The sequence below is a fragment of the Equus caballus genome, chromosome 10 (assembly GCF_041296265.1).
Source record: "Equus caballus isolate H_3958 breed thoroughbred chromosome 10, TB-T2T, whole genome shotgun sequence".
In the NCBI taxonomy this organism is placed as follows: domain Eukaryota; kingdom Metazoa; phylum Chordata; class Mammalia; order Perissodactyla; family Equidae; genus Equus; species Equus caballus.
Genome location: NC_091693.1, coordinates 60,064,962 through 60,087,883, shown reverse-complemented (window position 1 = coordinate 60,087,883; position 22,922 = coordinate 60,064,962). Strand labels below are relative to the sequence as shown.

The 22,922-nt window shown below is 36.1% G+C and overlaps 1 protein-coding gene across 7 annotated transcripts in view; it reads right to left on the bottom strand.

The window, feature by feature from the left end:
• Window positions 1-22,922, bottom strand: part of GRIK2 (glutamate ionotropic receptor kainate type subunit 2) — a 632,322-nt gene that overhangs the window by 190,412 nt on the left and 418,988 nt on the right. For all 7 annotated transcript variants that reach the window (XR_011422112.1, XR_011422111.1, XM_001503914.7 and 4 more), the window contains exon 11: window positions 11,479-11,685. Coding sequence is in view for 5 of the 7 variants with exons in the window: in XM_001503914.7 (XP_001503964.1) it covers window positions 11,479-11,685 (207 nt within the window). In the remaining 2 variants the exon portion in view is untranslated. The remainder of the gene's footprint in view (window positions 1-11,478; window positions 11,686-22,922) is intronic.

The window sequence follows — 22,922 nt, the reverse complement described above, 5'->3', positions numbered from 1 at the left end:
GTAGTATATTGGAAAAGGCATCTGTCATTTTCTTATAATTCAAGCTTAAAGACTTCCCTGATCCTTTTCCTCTCAGACAGGATTAGATACATATCCTTGAGGTTTCCCAAAATATCTTGAGAATATCTCTGATTATGTCATTATCTGAAGTATGTAGAAATTATTTGTGCCTATCTCATCTAGGATTCATATTTATCTTTATATCTTCAATGCCTAAAATTGTGACAGGCACAAAATGCTGAATTAATAATACTGAATTTTACTTCCATATAGGGATATCATGACGATATCTTATTTTAGTAATTGTATTATTTCATTATTCAAATTTACTTTGAAAAGCAACTTCACATAATTTAATGTAATAGGAAAATCCAGTCACAGTTAACAAAGAAATAATATTTGTCCTGTTAAGAAAATTCATGCTATGGTTTTCCTTTTTAAATTTTTTTAGTTTCTGCTTAGGACTTTGCTTTGTTTTTGTTTAATATTTTTTTTAAGTTCTAAATAAAATGTCACTTTAAAAAGAAGCCACATTTGTTTATATCTGTTTTCAGTTACATTTATTCTGCTTTTCTGGTAATAATAGATGCAAATCAGTGTTTATTATTTAATAAAACACAGATGTTCTATATACCACAGATAAACACATTTTCCAGCCCATTGCTTCAATAGTGTCACTTTAAATTCACTCTCCGAATCAAACTTTTTTTTTTTGAGGAAGATTAGCCCTGAGCTAACTACTGTCAATCCTCCTCTTTTTGCTGAGGAAGACTGGCCCTGAGCTAACATCCATGCCCATCTTCCTCTACTTTATATGGGGGACGCCCACCACAGCATGGTGTGCCAAGTGGCGCCAGTTCCCACTCAGGACCCGAACCAGTGAACCCCAGGCCGCCGAGAAGCGGAACATGTGAACTTAACTGCTGTGCCACCGGGCAGGCCCCCCAATTTTTTATTATTGAATCCAAGTAATTCTAGATTTTGGATCTGTATGTGTAGGCAATTCCTCCCAGAATATACTTGCCCTTAATTTATATTTCTACTTTCATTTTATGTAATATTTTATATACAACGATAGCGGTTACATGCAGAGAGAGATGAGGGAAATGTAATTTTATCCTTTGGGTTGATTTGGAAAATTACTGAATTGAGACATTTTATGCTGAGTGAAGCACTTCAACATTATCTACAATGTTTTATAACTTTTATATTAAAAGAGAAACTTAAAGCAAAAGAAACAAATGTTAACAGTTGTCATTTTTGGGTCACAAGAAATTATAAATAAATTCCCACTTCTATCTTTTAGTTATTTTTCTTAAAATTAAAAAATAACATTACTACTCTTTAATGTTTGTTACTGAAGATGCAAGAATGCTTCCACCAGAGTGAAAAATTGAGACAACATGCTATCAAAAATCAAAGCCCTGGTGTAAGTCAGTTCCCGTTTAGTAGAAATTGCTGTTTGATTTAGCCTTTCCATTTTTGTGATAATACCTGGGGCCTTTTTAAGTTCCCTGAAAAACAAATATTTGATTTCCTCCCTAGAATATAATAAAAGAGCAATCAGGAGGCAAAAGCAAAGTATAGTGAGGTCCTCTAAGGCTCATTTATGATCATGAAAGGCTTGATAGTGTTAAATACCAATTGCAATGCTAAGGCAGCCTGCTGGGAAGCATTCTAGTATTTTCAGTAATAGCTGGGAAACCACAGCATCACCGGTCTTCTTAAAAACAATGTAAAATACCAGTCAATTAGATCCCAACAGACTTCCCACTTTGTCATAGCTACTTTATAAACTGAAGCCGAATTTCTTCCTCATTCTGTCTTTTTTTAAAAAAATCTGTCAAATGATCAAGTTTTTGTGTATTTGCTTTTAAAATGTCAACCACACTTGAAGACATAAAAAGGAGCCTCATTAAAAAGAATAAATGCTTTTATTGACCAATACACTCTCTTAGCGACCACAAATGGTTAATGAGACTAAAACACAAGTCTCTTTAAGCACAAAGAAGTTATAAAGTTCTTTGGCATCTCTAAAAGAGCTAAGCTTTAAATGCTACTTTTAAAAAGACACTTCTCATAGTCTGCTGTATGCAATTCTAATGAGGTAAAGGGACTGAAAATTTGGCCTTAAAAATCTCTCCCTTTTTTAGTTGTAATCATAAAAAGATTGCCCTTTTTCTTTGACAACATTACTTCACACATATAGCCAATTATTTGTTTTAAATATATTATAATCATGGTTCAACAGTAATCTGGTAAACTAGCTCATAGTGTTTAATAGCCAAGATAAAGCAACACAAAAGAGAACATTTGGTACCCTTTTGGATATAGTAACAGTAACAGTCATAATAATAATAATAATAACAATAACTACTTATCTTGAGTGTTTCCTATTTGCCAGGCAACACACTAAGACTTGGGCATGCATTCATGTCCTAAACTAGAGTCAGCTTCTCAAATATGATTTGAAAATTCCTTAAACAGCCCAGTCAGAGAACTGAATTCAGCTTTTATAGTTGCACACCAGGTTAAGTAGTGGTTTTTTGACTAGGGTTAGTTTGTTTTTTTTTTAAATCTGTATCTCTATACATGAGAGTATCCACCTGCGCAGGAGCTTTTCACACAGTAAGTCATGAGACCTACAGTGGACTCAGCATCACTTTCCAACACTTAAACTGTTCTTTCTTCCTGTCACTGTCCTTCTCCCCTTCCCTGTCTCTCACCCATCTATCCCCCATCTCTGCCATCCCATTGATGAATTTGACGAAGTTAAAAATGCCTACAGTACTGCTCCACGCTTGGGCCTTAACATTTAATCCACACCATCAGTCTGTGAGGTGAGTATCATTATTCCCATTGTACATATAATAAAACTGCCTTGAAGACAGACTAAATAACTTTCCCAAGGCTGTACAGCATAAATAGATGGATCGATAGATAGATGATAGATAGCACCCAAATTTCCACAGATATGAAGTAACCGTAGATCTTCAGCTATGAGTACACAGTATCCCCTTACACATTTTATCAGCATTTTGACGCTAGGTCAGAGAAGGCCCAGCAGAGCACTGGCTGAAGAGCATGCTGAAATTTGCCTCCAGCTGAAGCTTTTTCTATGTGAAGGGTGAAAGGATAAAGAATTTCAAGTAACAAGGGAAGTTGTGATGGAGGACCAGAAGTAGTAGTTCCACAAGTGTTCCAAAAAGTGGGCTCATTAAAGGAATGATGTGGTCAGGAAAAGCCCTATGGAGTAGGGTCCTAACACGGAGCCCTGGAGGTGGACTTTAAATAGGTGACAAGGTGAGAGAGCTTAAAGGTGAGTACTTGAAATTTTATGCTGCAACCTTTTGGTATCTCTGCAATGCTTTGAGTGGGAAAGTTTTGAGGAGACATTGGTGATTAGATAAGAATCTGACTATAATGTATAGGTTGATTCCTAAAGAAGAGGCAGGAAATACACAATAAAGACACAACGAGGTGGCAAGAGTTTCTACTAGATTGGCGGATGCAAAACGGGAAGGTAGAGACAGATCTGAGGTCTATTTTTAATTTGCACATACAACAGACTTTGCACATTGCTTTATTAACTTATGTATGGATGTCTACAACCATAAATCTTCCTGAAGTTTTCCACTGCCAAGGCAAACATCACCAGAGATTTGAAAGTAATTTAACTGCCCTTGTCTCCTTTTAGCAGTCCCATAATAATACGTTTTGCTAGCTTATTGCAGCTTAGGTATTTTCTCTCATGCTTATGAATAACTCAAGTTGGCTTTATGAATAACATACTCACAATTGTTGTCTCATGAGCCCATAAGTGAGTTATTAGCCATAAGGAATACACAACCCAAAGCTACAAGTGAAATTTATGCCCGACTTAATATGATGGTTGCATTAGCAAATTTCTGTGTACTCATCTCTACTATGTCAGGTTCAGTAGCTAAGCTTGCTTTTAAGAAGGAAAAAATCGATAGAATATTTCATAAAATATTATACAACAAATAATGATGCTTTAATTTCAAGAAGAAATATGGCACTGTTTATTTTTTTACTTGCTCCTTGATGCTTTCATTGGGGCCCTTGAAAGGCAGCATAAGAATTAAAAGCATTTGGAAAATATGTAACATATTTTCTAAGGAGCGTGGTACTTGAATTAAACATTTGTTGTCAAAAATTTGTGTCATACCTTCAATAAATATTCTTGAATGCTGAACACTTCTGCAATTTTATTATTTGTGTCTCCCGGTTATTTTCACTATATTTGAAGCAAATGCACACTACCAAGCATAAACCACAATACAGAGGAGTTCGGATGCAGTGCATCGATAGGGCAAAAGAGTGTCCTGATTTAGATTTTAATCAGTTTGATGATTCACAAAAGCTATCAACTTTTAAAGCTACGCGACAAACTTCAAATAGAATGGCCCAGGTCACCAATCATCATGGGTGGTTGTGGGCAATCTTTATTTAAAAATAATTATTTGAGAAGTGTTGGATTAAGTTTTTTAAGGATTTAAGCGAGGAAAATAAATCTCTTCACTTTCAGTCTTATATATAACTCTAATTTGACACAATACCAAATCATAAAATAAATTTAAGGAGGTCCAAAAACATTTTAATTTTTTCTATAATCATTTCTTTGATTTAAAAAAGTTAAATAGTAATTTTCAAAAAAACCAAAATGAGCGTCCCTGCTTTGCTGGTCTCCTAAACATCGTTTTTCCCATTTATCTTACCTACTGCTCATTTAATAGTGACTTTATTGTCTATTAATTCTTCCCTATGTTTAATTAATTCTAATATAAAACTACCATTCACAAGACATAGGTCATTTAGGTAAGAAACCACTGAGATATTTGAATACCAAAGGTTTCAATAGATAAACTTTGCATTAAAACTTAACACTAATTTTACTGACTATGATTCGATTCAAAATTAATATCAATAGCAACCATAATCCCTACATCTTTCTCACTGTAATAGTGTCTAAATGTTTTACTTTTCAGTCTCAACGAGAATATTCATTAACACTATAATGGAAAGAATAAGTAAGAAGACACAAAGTTTGATCATATTAGTTATGTCTCTATTATCTACTATATGTCAGGCACTGCATTAGGAAATTTATATATATCATTCCTAATTATTAATATGCTATCATTATCTCTATTTTATTTATTTATTTATTTTTTTGCTGAGGAAGATTCACCCTGAGATAACATCTGTGCCAATCTTCCTCCATTTTTTAGTATGTGGGCCGCCAGCACAGCATGGCCACTAACAGAGTAGGTAGGTCTGTGCCCAGGAACGGAACCTGGGCCACAAAAACGAAGTGCACTGAACTTATCCACTAGGCTACCAGGTCTGGCCTTCTATTTTATTTTTGAGAAACTAAGGCTCAAAGAGTTTCAGGCGATGTGCCCAAAGCATAAAACTATGTAATAGAAGAATTAGGATTTGAAGCCACATCTGTCTTACCAAGTACTTACTAGCACACCATGTTGTGCAGCTCTGCTCTGGAGATGATAGGGGAGGAAGGTGTTTTCAGAGGGGAAGACGTCATTTTTCAAGGACTAACAATGCCTCGGGGAACCCTTTCTCCTAATATCTTTTTGAAGTTGTAACTTCATATTGCACCACCAAGAACGGTCCCTGGTTAGATTATAATAAATTTGAGAGATCATACCAAACCCTATACATCGAGTGTCCTCTTGAGAAGGAAGAATGGAGAAGGTGGTAAAACCAACTGTTACTAAAATAACAGACTTGCAACTGTAAGGGCAAATACAAATTAAAAATAAGAGACTCAGTTCTCCCTGTGGAAAATAAAGGAAGAGACTCCCTCCTCTTTTCTTAGATCATTTATTTTAGAAAACTTCTAATTGTAAGTCTTTTACCTCTCTCTTCAAAATGTATATAAATCTTTAAAAAGTTGTTAAGCCTTTTGACAGTTTTCCAACCCAGGAATGCCCTTCCTAAGGGTCTGGGAAGTATCTCTTTGAAACGGAATCACCAAGGAAGATAGCACTCCATCTCCAAGTTTCTGTGGGAAGGTAGAAGCCTAACCTTGGTGGATGGGTGCCTAAAACCTATTTGTTGTCAAAAAGATTATTTTTCCATTGGATAAAGTCAATTAGCTAGCACAGAAGATCGCCCTAATTACCAAATGACTGTGGTATGAACTATGTATGATAAATGGTGCTTTCAAGTCTTCTTGAGGACTAGTTACTGTTTATCTTGAATACATGTATGTAGTGGGTTGCATCTGCTTGGTTATATATAAAAGGATAAAATTTCTTTCTGTCTTTGCAATCTCTTAGCAAACTGACTGTAGTGTGTATCACATTCTGGTTTATTGCTTATTCAATAATAAAATTATTTCTTGGTCTTCTACCTTCGTGGAGAGACATTCTCGGTTGGGAGGAGATTTTGTTTTTAATTATATTTCCCCATCAGAGCACTGTCATATAGTCTCTGAACGGTTATTTCCCTTCTACTAAACCTAGAAAATATAGAAAATGGTCTGGCATATAGCTGGAATAAAATAAATAGTTGTCTCTGCACCTAAGTCCACATAAAAATTACAAGTAGCACAATTCAGATGGGGCTGACTCTATCCCACAGTTCCAGTTGTGGACACACGACCCAGGTCTGGTCATTTAGATTACCACCTCTGCAATCCCAGTCTTATGGACTAGACAACAGATGGGCAGATGGTCCAAGTTGGTCCAGCTGACACCCCTCCCCCACTCCCCAGCACCCGCCATGGATTTTGCAGAAAGTTTGGCAAAAGTAGACCTCTATGTCTTTCAAAAGGAGGATTCTAAAAGCCAGGTAAGCATAGGGCAGAGTTTCCCAACTTCAGCACGATTGACATTGGGCAAAATAATTCTCTGTTGTGAGGAGCTATCTTGTGCATCTCTAGCCTCTACCCCTAGATGGCAGTAGCAGCATCTCCCCCTTTCCCTAAATTGTGACGATAAAAAATGTCTCCCAACATTGCCAAAAGTCTCTTGAGGAAAAAACTGTCTCCAGTTGAGAACCACTGGCCTAGAGCCACCATGTGCCTCTTCTGTTACCATGTGGAAAGAAATTGCTTAAGAATAAAACCTACAGAGAAGAGAGTAAAGCCGAGAGATAACAAGGCAGAGAGAGGCCACGCATTAATAGCATATTTTAAGACCTTGGATCCAACTATATTTGAAGTGAAAACCACTACTTGATGTTTTTAGTAATGTGGGGCTTTTTAAAAAATATATATTTGTGTAGGCTATTTTTAGCCATGTTTCTTACATTTGCAACTGAAATAGTCCTGATTGATATTATAAACTACCGTATAACTTACATTCAAGTAAGTAGGATAGATATTAAGCTGATAATTAAAATAAAGTGTGATACGTGTTATACACGAAGAGTAGTATGGAAACTCGTAGCAGGTGGGCCTCCCGGGGTGGGGTGGGAAGCCTCATCAGGGAAGAGTTTCTGAAGCTAAGTAGAAGTAATTCAGATGAAATGAGCTGGGTGGGGGTCGCGGAGAGTGCTGCAGACAGAGAACTAACCAGGAGGCAAAGGAGAAGAAGACTGATAAAAATCCACATGGATATGGCTGGAGAGAGTGGAATAGATGAAAATATAGAAAAGCGTGCCAGTTAGCGTCTCAACAGAAATGCGATGGCACCCTCAAATGATGATAACTGAACAGGATTTATTTACAAAGGGACTAATTCATTCTCAAACTTCAGGGAACATCAGAATCACCAGTAGGGCTTGTTAAAATAGAGATTGCTGTGATCTACCCCAGAATTGCAGATCCAGTAGGTCTAGAGTAGGCCCTGCAAATTTGCATTTCTAACAAGTTCGAAAGTGATACTGATTCTGCAGGTCTGTGGAACATATGTTGAGAACCACTGGTGTAGGAAATTTTAAGGGATGGTGCAGCAACCCAAGGCTAGTAGCAGCCAAGCTGCAACCACCCCTAAGGTTCAAAGAAAAAAAAGCTATGTAGGGTGTAAATTGGAACTGACAACAGGAGAGGGATTTGCATAGAGCAGGCATCGTTATGAGAAACTGTGACATTCAATGTAGGGACGCAAACCAACCCAAGGCAACGTCTCAGGCAGCAAGGAGGAAAGGAAATATCCTGACCTCACTCTCCTGCTGCCTTGGATCCTGTTGCCCTGTTGATTTGCTCTGTAAAGGACAAACTCCCAACTCAGAAAGCAGGGGGAGGAGGTCTGAGAGCAGATCTGGAGGGTCAAAAAGAAGACTTCCATAGGAGACGAACAATAACCAAATGTGGAAGGGCTTGTAAATATGTTATATAGTTGGTCCTGTATCCTTAGGACAATGGAAACTCCTGAAAGATTTTATGCAAAAGAAGGGTATGATCAGATTTCTCCTACTGAAACAAGACTCTAGCTGAATGATACATATAGATAGTGGATTAGAAGGGAAAGACCCTCATATTGGAATATTATTCCAAGTGACAGTGGAGATGGAGACAAGTGGGCAGCTTTCAGAATTACTTAAGAAATACGTTCAATAAAAAATTCAGAAATGACTACTAAATTTTTGGCTTGGGAGCTCTACTGAATTGTCGTGTCATGTACTGATAAAGGAAACTCTTCAGAAGGAACAGCTTCAGGAGAGATAAATAATAAATTCAGCAGGAAACACGCTGCTTTTGAAGTGTTTATGAGGCATTTAAGTGGAAAATATACCAGAGGTAGTTAGACACATGGGTCAAGGCTTGGGGCTGAAGATGTTGAATGGTGGAATTTCCATATGAGAATGATAATCAAGCTATGAGAGAGGGTAATCTTTCCGAGGAAAGTAAGGAGAGGGAAAAGTTTAGGGTGTTGATCTGATTATCAGCAAATTGTTACTTTACACTGAAATTAGCATATTCATGAGCATGCAAACTAAGTTGAGGCTGTACAAAGAAAAATACCTGACTATAATCATCACTCTTTTGATATGACTCATGCTAAACATTAAAAACCAAGGCCAGCCCAACAACATGGGACAGGAAGAAAGAGTATACATACTAGGACAGGACAGCACTGTAGTCAGGGAAAATAAAAGGTGAAGTGACAGGTATGGCATCAAGAACAATAAAATGATTAAATAACTTGAAGACCTCATCAGTGGTCTCAACTCAATACCAAAAATATTTTTTGAGAAATTAATATCAAATTGTAACACTCCTTTACTACGCCTTCTTTTGGTGTGCCGTCATCTTTTATGCCGTAGTTCTAAATCATTATTTCCTAACCTTCATTTTCTACTCTATAATTTCCTTGAAGAAATATACAGATAGGAAATCAAAAAGGAATCTAAAACTTTTAATCAATTTTGAACCCCAAACGCTTAATAAAAAGAACATTAACTAAGCACCTAAGACAAATATATACATAAAGGCATTGGTGATCTAAAATTCTTGTGTTCTGACTAAAATAAAAGCCTAACATAAGCTACTTATCCAAAGATTCTACAGTGAATATCCATTGTATTGGTCTGTGCAGCATCCATTCCACTTTCTTCAAGTATAAACACCCTGATTTTCCTTTGAAAACCCACAATTCCCCCACTTTAAATCTATGAGGTTTTGAAGGGGCTGACTCCACCCCCTAGTTTCTTGAGTGAGTATATGCCCCAGGATATCCAATGAGAACACCACTTCTCTCGGAATAGGATAATTGGTTCAGGATTTAGTTTATGACCTAGGTCAGGCCAATGAAACCAAATTTAGGGTTTATTGATGAAATTATAGGGTACAGGTGCTATATTTCTACCTGGATGGTTAATCTAGAATTGCTGGCAGCAATTGTTCTTGCCACCTCTTGGGAGGCATGTATCTAAGAGTAAAACAAATACAGGGAAGCAAAGACTAAATTGGGGCAAAAGACCAGAGACTAAATCTTGATACTTTAAATCCAGCCACATCACCTTTGGACTTCACAAAGATGTAAACCAATAAAGTATCATTTTTGCTTAAAGCAGCTTGAGTTAGGTTTCTGATAGTTACTGCTATATTAAGAGAAACTAACATAAAGTTTAAGGTTTTATGTTTGATTCTAAATCATATATATTCCAATATTTTCATTTTATAAAGGATTTTACAAAGTTAAAATATAAATGTACCATTTAAGCAGAATTTGTGAGAAATAATCAAGTCTAAAACTTAAGGATCTTATTGAGAAAATTCCCAATCATTAAAAGAAATATATTGAAAATTTGAAGAAAAAGAAATTTAAAACATGATAGTTTGTGTTATTATTCTGCTTCTAACCAAGGACTGATATTTCTTTCTTGATAGATAGATAGATAGATAGATAGAAATCTCTTATTTCCTTCTTAATAAGGAACTTTGTAATTAATAACAATAAAGTACTTTCAAAATGCTTTGAAAATTACCTATATTTCTACTTCCATAGGTAAGAATTTTTACTTAGGGTACAGTTCACAATGTTTTTTAAAAGAAAATTATTTTTATTATTTTATAAAATTCTTAGCAATAACTACATGCCTTAATATTATGGAAAATGACAAAATAAACTTAAATGTTACAAAAAACAAAGTCAAATACATTGTTATAATACTTAAAAAATAAGAGCTTATTTCAAAGAAATGAATTAATTGACATAATCAACTGAGGAATTATGAGATAATCGTTTCCTGGATGAAAAGGAATGCCTGGCTATTCAATTACAAAAATAAAATAAAATTTCTATCCTCCTACTTCCATATGCTTAATATTCTTGCTTTATTTTATATAGCATCTTATTCCATGCTTTTTACATATAGATTTATCTCCTCTCTAAAGATAAGAAGTTTCTTATCCCAGTATAGAAAATTTTTATAAAGAAATTTAGAGTTTATATCACTCATTCTCTCTATTGATTAGAAGGTTAGCATAATATAAGTGAATAAGAAATTCATTGTTGGGAAACTACAGTCTAATTTGCAGATTAAGACCAAATATTTCAAGATATTAAATCACTTAAACACAAGTTAATTTAAGACAGACTTCTCTCTCTAATAGAACTATACTTCCCTCTTAAATTCTATATATTTAATAACAAAAATAATATATACTTTGAATAAAATTATTGAAGGAAATTCATATTTGAAATATATTACTGCTCTTTGACATTATTAATCCCTAACCATCAAAAAATTTTTTTTTTAAAGATTTTAATTTTTTCCTTTTTCTCCCCAAAGCCCCCCAGTACATAGTTGTGTATTCTTCATTGTGGGTCTAGTTGTGGTATGTGGAACGCTGCCTCAGCGTGGTTTGACAAGCAGTGCCATGTCCGCGCCCAGGATTCGAACCAACGAAACACTGGGCCGCCTGCAGTGGAGTGCGCGAACTTAACCATTCAGCCACGGCGCCAGCCCCGCATCAAAAATTTTTAAAAAGTAAATCTTTTAGCCATCTTCCAAATGTAATACATAATGAGAAGAGGGACTTACATGATCAATTAGCTCACGGACCATTCCATTCCATTGTCCATTGGCATCATCCTGGGCTCCATATTTCCCGTCCTCCACAAGTCTAATTTCATATGTAAAACCAAGAATTGTAGACAATTCTCTGAGGAGGTCAATGCAATAGCCCTCAAATCGATCATTCCCATAAAGGGGTTTGTCAGACTTCTTAAACAGGACATAGGGTTCTTCCTGGAAACAGTGAACATGAAGGTAGGAGGTATTAGTTAGTCACGAAACTTATTATCAGAATTATACTTTCCTTAGAAGATAGAAAATGTCACGTTAATTTAGGACAGCAGTCAATTTTATTTTCTTCTAATTGTAATTAATATAGTTTGAAATACTAAGAAGGCAGATTACTTTGAGAATATTTGTGCCTCATAAGAGAATATACATCTTAGAGATATAATATATATAATAAATACTATTTAATGTGATATTTGTGATACAATGTATAATACATAAGATATAATTACAATACCCCAATTTGAATTAGACTATTTAATCAATATCTAGCATACTGTTTCAGTGGGATCTATTGATGAAAGAATGAAAAAAATCATTGCCTAATTTCCTACCATGTGCTAAGAACTGCAGTAGGGACTTTTATATATATTATCACAATTTGTCCTAACAACCATGAAAATTACAACTACTATACTTAATTATAGGAGAAAAAGTAGTAGCTTACTTTAGAATATAGAAAAAGAAACTAACACTTATCAAGTACTTATGCATTCATCTAACATTTTATGGAACACCTACTATAAGCCAGCCCTTCTCTATATAAAAGAGAAATCCTGAGTCATGAAGTTCATAATATAGAGGAGGAAACCAATAATAAATGTCTAAACAAATAGAACATATAACTTCAGATGTTGATAAATGGTGCAAAAACATAAAATAGGACAATAAGATACAGAAAAACCACAAGGTCCTTGGCAAGACGAAGGAAAAATAAGACAAAATTGAATCATATGCCTGGAAGTCTTCTCTGAGGAGATGAGAGATGAGGTAGAACCTAAAAGATGAGAAGCAATCTAGCCGTTTGAAAATCTGAAAGAAGAGCATTTCAGGCCAAGGACACAGCAAGTAAAAAGCCCTAGACCAAAATGACACTGGAGTGTTCCAGAAAGAGGACAGCAGCCATCAATATGACTGAAGGCACATCCAGTAAGTGAGGGAATTAGTTGAATGAGATGAGACTGAAAAGAAAGTGAGAAGCCAAATCCTGTAAGGCTCTGCAAAGCAGTCCCTATTAATAATTTGTATGTTTAACTAAGTGCCAAGAGAATCCATGCATTAGCATATTTTATCGGGAACAGGTAGATCAGGGTACAGCAGACTATGCTGTAAATAAACTAGGGTTCAACTGACTCTACTACTTACTATTTGACCATGGGCAAAGCCTCTGGAAGCTGCTCTCTTAGAGAAAGACACAACAAAGTGAAAAATCTTAGGAGGCTGCCATGCCAGTCTATCCAGGAATGCAATGATCCTCTTTGCAACCCCTGGAGAACAACAGTCATTCCATGAGGGCCATCATACCTAGAGTTTTGGACATGACAGTACAGTCCTGCGCTGTATAATGATGTTTTGGTCAACAACGGACTGAATATGCAACAGTGGTCCCATAAGATTAGTGCCACACTGCCTAGGTCTGTAGCAGACTTTACCATCTAGGTTTGTGTAGGTACACCCTATGATGCTCACACAATGATGATATTGCCTAACAACACATTTCTCAGACAGTATTCCTGTCATTAAGCAATGCATGACTATAATGTGGGAGCTTGCCCATACTCATCTCAGAAAAAAGACTAAGTCCATCTTCCTTCCCATCCCTGTTGACCTGGCATATCCCTCTACAATTTCATGCACACTCTAACCTGACCATTTTCCTTTCATTTTGATGCTCCACTGTGCTAAATAAATCCTGTGCAGAGATCAGCACATTGTTCTACATCTTCACGTAATTTCTGGAATGCCCCTTCCACCTCCCTGCTTTACTGGACTATACCCTGAAGACACACTTCTCCTTCAGCTCTCTGTCACAGAGACTATCTTCAGTGTCACCTCCACATCTCTCAAACACAGACACATTAGGTGTCTTCCCTACCCCTCATTGCTGCCACAGAATATTTCTTCCCCTGCCTTCTGTGATAATCTCTGCTTCTCTGAGGTTCATGCCACCCTACTGCACCAGACTCTCTTTATATTTGCTGTCATTCAATGAAATATGAATCAGAAGATTTACTACATGGGAAGGGAAGCCTTTACTTTTCAAGTTTTTAACTACTGGATGACAATTTTCTCTCTTTTCCAACTCTTTTTTTTCTTGTTTTCAAACTAAATTTAATTTGTTGTATTAATATTACTATAAAGCTTCCTTTTTTAGCTGCAATTTTTTTTTTAAATTGAGGTTAACATTGATTTACAACATATAAAACAACAAATGGGACTACACCAAACTAAAAACCTTCTACACAGCAAAGAAAAACATCAACAAAACAAAAAGACAATCTAACAATTGGGAGAAGATATTTGCAAACCATATATCTGATAAAAGGTTAATATCCAAAATATATAAAGAATTCATACATCTCAACAACAAAGAAAGAGCCCAATTAAAAAATGGGCAAAAGATCTGAATAGACATGTTTCCAAAGAAGATATACAGATGGCCAACAGGCACATGAAAAGGTGTTCAATATCACTATTAGGGAAATGCAAATCAAAACTACAATGAGATATCACCTCACACATATCAGAATGGCTATAATCAACAAGACAAGAAATAAGTGTTGGAGAGGATGTGGAGAAAAAGGAATTCTCATACACAATGTAAAGTGGTGCAGCCACTATGGAGAACACTATAGAGATGCATGAAAAAATTAAGAATAGAACTTCCATATGATCCAGCTATTCCACTGTCATGTATTTATCCAAAAAACAAGAATATGTAAAGATACATGCACCCCTATGGTCACTGCAACATTATTCACAATAGCCAAGACTTGGAGACAATCTAAGTGTCCATCAAAGGATGACTGGATAGAGAAGATGTGGTATATATACACAATGGAATACTACTCAGCTATAAAAAGTGATGAAGTCTTGCCATTTGTGACAACATAGATGGACCTTGAGGGTATTATGCTAAGTGAAATAAGTCAGATGGAGAATGTCAAATACCATATGATCTCACTCATAAGTAGAACATAAAAACGACAAACAAACACATAGATACAGAGATTAGATTGGTGGTACCAGAGGGGAAGGGGGAGGGGGAGGGGAAAGAGGTGACAGGGCATACACGTACACTGATGGATGGAAATTAGTCTTTGGGTGGTGAACATGATGTAGTCTACACAGAAATCAAGATATAATGACGTACATCTTTTCCAACTCCTATTGACATTTCTATGTATTCAAAATCTACCTAGATAAAACATCCAACATGATCGGTCTCAAACATTTTACCTGCTCATTGCCAAATCCTTTCCCTCATTGGAATTTAGCCACCCTCTCCCATGATCAAAACTGCACTCTGCATTTGTCACAAAATGATCTACTTCTGTACTGGAATTTCTAATAGCCCATTCATCCAGCTCATTGTTCAATCACACCTGTGCCTACAATTCTTCAGTCCCATAAAGACCTCTAATCCAGTTACCCCCACACTTTCCCACTATCCAACAACCCCCTCCTGACCTCACTTCAATATCTGACCTAGATCCCATAGTCCATTAATATAATTTCTATACTATATGCATTTTCAAGTCCTTCACCCCTCTTCCGCTGGGGTATTCAGCCTCACAAAAACCATGTGTCACATGATTTTTTTGTCTTCTCCGTGGCTACTCCTAAAGAGTGGAACATTGCTAATTGTCTCCATTTAAAATTAATACCCTCAAATGTTTTATGGTAGGATGTATTTCCAACTCTATGAGATGAACATTTCATCCATTTTTCTTTATACTCACATCTTCCCACGGTAACTCCTAGTTGAGTAGCTCAGTAAGAAAGTAAAAGCAATCACATGTGATGCCTTTACCTTGCTACCACAAGCCCCATCAAACCCACTTATCTGTACTCATTTTCTCTTCCCTTTGTCTACTGCTATGGAAGATCACTCTGCTTATCGGACCAATCCCTAGACTTATGTTCTGATTCTTGTATTAGTCAGGGTCAGTGGCAAACAGGATGCCTCTTTGAGCAGAGTAGTGATCTTCAGTTGAGAAATACAGCCAATCTAAGGCAACCACAGGAGGGATCCATGGGAATAGAAACCATGACTTTACTTTCCTCTCTTTCTTCAATTTCCTGCTAGGAAATCATTCAAAAAGCCAGAGGTTACAGGAGTTTATTGATATAATCTATACAGGTCAGCTCCTGGGACAGAGAATAGGGTGAAGAAGAGTGGAGAATGGATCTGGAGGGACAAAAAGGGAGATATATAGCACATTCTCATCACCTTTTACTTGCTCCAAGATGTATTAACTGAATCATCTTCCCTCTCCTTCATAAGCCATCTGTGCCTTTATATAGAATTAGTTTCAACATATATGTACTTGTTCCAGTAACCTGTCCTTTATCTCACAACCCCCTTCTGCCATAGCCTAATTTTTCTGTTTGTCTTCATAGACAACTATCTAGAAAGAGTTGTCTACACATGCTACTTTAATTTATTCATGTCCCATTTGCTAGTCCATCCATTCTACTCTCACTCCACTTAACTCCCTTGACTATCTCCAGTTCACTGAATCCAATAGACATGGTTCTGTTCTCTTTCTACGCAGCCTCTCAGGTTCACTTAACACGATTAACTATTCCTCATGATCTTTTTTTTTTTAACACTCCCCTCCTTGCCTTTGCCACCAATCTCCCTTGGCTTCCCGTCTACCACAACGAGAACACCCTCGCAGGATCTTTGCCACTATTTCTTTTCTGCCTTATTCTAAATGTCAATGACCCTTAGGAGTTGGCTATGGCCCCTCTCCCCTTCTTTTCTTAAAATTTATCCCTAAATAATTTTACACACACCCATCAAATTCAATAACATCTTTATGCTGATGACTCCAAACTATATATATATCTGACCCAGACCCCTCCAAGTGAGCCTCGGGCACATATCTAGCAGCAGTTGTTAGCACCACTTAATGTCTCACAGGCATCTTACATCCTTTAATTCCCACATGGAATTCTTATTCCCCCCAAAACTTGTACACCTTTTCTCTGCTTTCAGAAAATGGCACCATTATCTACCCAGTTACTTAAGACATTATCCTTGCTTCCCTTTCTTTTAGCTCACTCACTATAGAGCAACAAAAATGATCTTCTTAAAGAATACATTGGATTATACCCCCCCCGACTACTTCAAACCATCCAATAGATTGCCAATGCCTTTAGAATAACATTCAAATTCCCTGTCACGACCCTTGAAACCTGTTGTTCTACCACTGTTCGCTATTCTTATCTTGGTAAATGGCTCCAGTATTCACAAAATCGATCAAGTCAAAAGCCATGGAATCACTCACTCTCTGTCCTATCCTTTGGAAATCCTGCAAGTGATTCCGTCAAAACATATCTTGAACCTATCAATTTCTTTCCATCATTCTGGCTACCATCATGTTTCATGCGATCTGTGTTTCTCATCTGGATTCCTGAGTAGCCTCCTACCTCTCCTTTTCATTTACGTGTTCCTACGGTCCATGTTCTATAGAAAGTCATAGTGATCTTTCAAAAATTAAATATTATTTTATCATGCATCTCCTTGAACCCCAACAGTGGCTCTTCACTAAAACTAGAATAAAAGCAAAGCTGCTCACTCTGACCTTTAAGACCCTGTCCACTTTCCTCTCTGAACTTAGCTTCTCATTCCTCTCTTTCATTATATTCCAGACACATTGGTTTTCCTTCTGGTCCTCAAACTTGCCAAACTCATTCTTGACTTGAGGTCTTTGTATTGCCTTCCCTTCCTGCCTTTCTGACTGGGAGGGTTTTCCTAAGATCTTCACATGGCTATTTCATTCTCATCATCCAGGTCTCTGTTCAAGTATCAATTCTCCAGACAAAACACACTGTATATAAATTATCTGTCCCTTCTATGTTAGTCTCCATTGTTTTGCCTTGCTTTGTTTTCCTCATAGCATTAATCCCAATCTGAAATATATATGTGTGAATGTATGTATGTATGTATTGGTGTGTGTGTTTCTTTCTTCCTCTATCAGAATATAAACTCATCAGTGTAGAGACATTGAAGGTTATGTCCATTAATATATCTCAGCATCTATAAAAATGACTGGCAACTAGTTTGGTGCTGAAAACACATGTGCTAAATGAATAAAGTATCATAATGGCTTACACTCTACCTTCCCCTCTCCAACTTCATCTTCTCTTGAAATTCTAAATTTCTTCTTTTCAGAACGGAACGGAGGTTTCTCGAGTACCAAGCTATTTTTTGCCTCAGAGCCTTGTAACATATTGTACCATCTGTCTATATTGCCCTTCAAATGGTGAGGTTCCTTACTTCCTTTAAGGCTCAAATTAAATGTGAAACCTTTCCTGGGCTCCTTATCTAAAGAAAATCCTATTATTCTCTATCTCAGGACTTTATTTCTTTTCTCATAATAGTTCATTAATCTTCAATTATTTGATTTATTTGTTGGCTTACTTGCTTTTTGTTTGTCTCTCTCCCCTGGAATTATAATATCCATATTGACTCATTATAGTATCTCTTGTGCCTAAGACAATGACTAGCACATAATAGGTACTAAGTAAATATTAACTGAATAAATGATTGATAAATTAGTGAATTCTCTGACTCAATATTTTCATCTCTAAGTGAATTTAACAAGATTTTAAAGTCATTTTGAGAATTAAATAAAAGGAACCTGATAAATACCAGCTTATTAATATTATTTCATTATTTTAGCTTACCAATAATTTTCAATGGACTTTTTTTTGGTGGGGAAGATGGGCCTTGAACTAACATCTATTGCCAATTTCCCTCTTCATGCTTGAGGAAGATTGTCATTGAGCTAACATCTGTGCCAGTCTTTCCGTATTTTGTATGTGGGACACCACCACAGCATGGCTTGATGAGCAGTGTGTATGCCCATGCCTGGGATCTGAACCCACGAATCCCTAGCTGTCAAAGCAGAGTGTACAAACTTAACCACTATGCAACAGGGGCAGCCCCTCAATGGACTTTTAATACACTTTATTTTTAATACACTTTATTTTTAGTTTCAGGTTCATAGTAAAATTGAGTGGAAAGTACAGAGAGTTCCCCTTACCCTCTGCCCCTACACATGCCTGATCTACCCCACTATCAACATCCCCCACCAGAGTGGTACATTTATTATTTCTGATGAATCTACACTGACACATCATTAATACTCAAAGTCCGTAGTTTACATTTGCCTTCACTCTTGCTGTTGGGCTTTTTGTGGGTTTTGACAAATATATAATGACATGTTGCAGTCCACTATTGTAGTATCATAGAGAATAGTGTCACTGCCCTAAAATTCCTCTGTGCTCTGCCTATTCATCCCTCTCTCCACTTTAACCTTGGCAACCACTTATCTTTTTTATTGTCTCTACAGTTTTCTCTTTTCCAGAATGTCATATAATTGGATTCATACAGTATGTAGCCTTTTCAGATTGGCTTCTTTCACTTAGTATATGCATTTAAGGTTCTCCCATGTCTTTTTATGGCTGGACAGCTCATTTCTTGTTGGTGCTGAATAACATTCTATTATCTGGATGTACCACAGTTTATTTATCTATTCACTACTGAAAGACATCTCGGTTTCTTCCAAGTTTTGCCAATTACGAATAAAGCTGCTATAAACATCCATGTGCAGGTTTTGTACAGATATAAGTTTCAACTCATTTGTATAAATACCAAGGTATTCGATTGTTAGATCATATGGCAAGAGTATGTTTGGTTTCGTAAGAAATCCCAAACTGTCTTCCAAACTGGCTATACCATGTTGTCTTCCCACCAGCAATGAATGAGAGTTCTTGTTGCTCCTCATCCTGGCCAGCATGTGGTGTTGTCAGTGTTCTGGATTTTGGCCATTCTAATAGATGTGTACTGATTTTCCATTGTGGCTTTAATTCACAATTCCCCAAGGACATATGATGTTGAGCATATTTTCATATGCTTCAATGGAGTTCTATTAGGACTATTTTACAGTTGTCATTTTTCAGAGAGGTTAAATAATTTTCCCCGGTCACATAACTAAGAAGAGATAACGATCAGTTAAGAAGGAATGAAGAAGAGAATTAAACTCTCTTTTCCAAATTCTAAGATACATACTTTTCCTACTATGTTATGTTGTTTTCTATACCATAAAATCACTCGTGGAAAATTCATATATGCTGGTTTTTTCAATGGAATTAGGTCAAATGCATAGGAATCAGAAATTAACCTGTAACTAAATTCAAAGCTAGATATTTGGGCTTACCATAAGGCAAAAGGACTGTTAGGGTCCTGTCTAATTTTTTGGTACTATGTGATCACATATAAAATATATTCCTCAGAGGTACACAGAATACTAGGGATGTGACACATATAGTACTCTTCCATCCTCAGAGTTGTTATACCCATTTTCCTCTCTACTCTTCCTGGCCTGCTAGTCTTTTAAGTTAGAGAACACGTTTCCACAGATCACAGTTTAAATGCCCTTATTACCATGGAAAAGGAGGAAGCCCTTCAGCTCACCAGCTTTCCTGTGCTGGGCATTCATAATTCAGGCATAGTCAAGTGTCTCCTTCTCTGGTTTCCAAAAACAACTTCTGAATGCTTTTTACTACTAATATTTATTATGTTGAGTAGTGAGTGCTGATTTACATATATATCTTCTGAACTAGAGTTGAGTAATTTATATGGCAAGACAGTTACTTAAATTTGCATCAAAAGCACCAAATATCAACAGGCACATAACAGACTTACAAATAAAATGACTGCTGTAATAAATTGAATGGAAATGGATTGCTCCGGTCAATTGAGGAAGCCAAGTGAACTTGAACTTGAAGAAAAAAATTATAAGACAGGTAACTTTCCCTATGGGGTTCAGGTATGGTGGTAACAAATGGGTCCCTAACCCATGGGCAGAGCAGGGTTAGGGATTTGAGAAGAACACACCATGTTCCCCTGCAGAGAAGAGAACAGCCTGAAAATTTGGGGCTGGTGGAGTGGTAACCAAAAGAAGCATGTTTGTACAATAGATTAACTCTATCAACTTCATACTTTGGCTTCAGTCAGTTTCTGAATTATAAATAAATCTATGTATATTTTTTACTTAAAAGTCACAACGATTGACCATTTGTCAATCTCCATGCACTAAGTAATAGCGCTAATATTTCCCAAGCACTTACTTTGTGCCAGGCGCTCTTCTGAGTGCTTTCCTTGGATGAACTCATTTATTCCTCATTACGACCATGTGAGGTCAGTAACATTATTTATATTTTACAAATGAAGGAACTGAGAGCAGGGATGAGAAGTATTTAGCCCGATGTCAACAGCCAGTATACAACCCAGGTAGTCAGACTGCTGGACCACTCACCACCGCATGATGCTTCCCACATTAAATGGTTCCTAATGATCATGTCCAAACTCCACGTGAATTCATAAGGGCACATAGCTCATTAGATAACTTAATATGCATTGTATGGTTTTATTATTATTTTTTCAATCAATGCAAAATGGTAATACATTTATTGGTTGAAAAACGCAATCAAAACAATATTTGCAGAAAAGAAGTAAATATATAATCCAGAAAATTCATTATCTACATCAAAAATTATCTTCTTTCTTCATAAGAATATGTTTTTAACATAAAAGTACAGAATTTGTGAAAAATAGCATATTTTAAGCCCATTGGATTTAGGTAGCAATATATGAGTGTCTAATAAATGATTTTTTTCCCTATTTACACTATTAAATCATCATTGTCTCTATTTTAATTTTTTTCCAAAATATTTATGGTATATCTTTCATACAAACTCACTTGAATATTAGTAAAAAATATAATGAAAGCTAGTGATTACTGAAGAATGTATGAGGCATGTGAGGGATATATGTGCACAAGGTACACACGTAGAGCACAAATTTAAAAAATTATTATGCTATTTAAATCTCATTAACCCAGCTTTTTGTATTAACCATAATACCTATTAATTTGGTTTCCTTCACCTCTGAGCTAATAAGAAAACTTCTGTCACAGGCAAATAAATTTGTTTTTCCCTGGGAGATTAAAAAGTCTATTTTTAGATATATATATTTTAAATAGGTTTTCATATCGCTAGAAAAAATTATGTGGTCTGAGTGTATCTTTTTAGTAGGGATCTCAACAATGTCAAATGTCATTCTTCCCATATTTAATTCTGATAAGTAAGACACAGCTTTACAGCTGTGATTCCTATCGCCAGCTACACTGTGTCACAAGATAGTTTACATCGAGTTACGACTCTCCTTTAGACTCTCTTTCTCTGTTGCACACAGCACAAGGATAAATAATAACCTTGTGTAAGAAAAGAAAAATGGTACCAGAAGCAATTACTGTACCACATACTGAGTTCAATGAATAATATGATAAAACTCTCCTGGGCAACTTTACTGATTTCTCATAGAGTCTTAAATCTCCACATCAGCATTTGCTGGAGGTAAAGGCACTTCATTCCACTGGCATCTGTAATAAGGATTTGTCAGCATTTCCACTATCAACTCCAGTTTTAAGGAACCCAATAACTCATACATTTTTATCTGCATTAGACTGGGAGTTAGTACAGAATAAACCCACAACGAAGTTCTGAAAAATTGAAACATGTTTTAAGGTTGGGCGGTACAAATTGTTTTATTTAAATATAATAAAATTGTATAGTTTTTAAGTGTATGACTCATATATCCCTCAGCCCTTATCTAGAGAGAGCTAAATTATCTTACATGTGTTAACCCTTGAACTAGGATTGTCTTACCCGTAATGTTCAAAAGATAGGGAAATAAAAATGCAAATTAATTTTATATGATATGTATACAATATCCCCTGGTGTTACAATGATAAGGCTAAACTAACTAATTTATTTGTTTATTCAAACACGGATTGAACGTCTACTGCATACCCGCACTCTTTCAGTCTCCAAGTAAACAACAATGAAAACCAAAACAAAACATTACCTAAAAATCCCCGCCCTTGTGAAAAATCCCTCCCGATCTAGTGATGAATTTGGGATTCTTATCTATTTCATATTATGCTGTATTATTTACATGGTTGCTTTACTTTGCTTCATTAATTACCAGAGGGGGAATATTGTTATAGAGTATATTTTTGAGAAACACGACTATGTCTTGTTTTAGAGCATTCTGGTGAATTTCAAGACCTATGACACTGTGGACCTCAAATCATTTCTTTCAG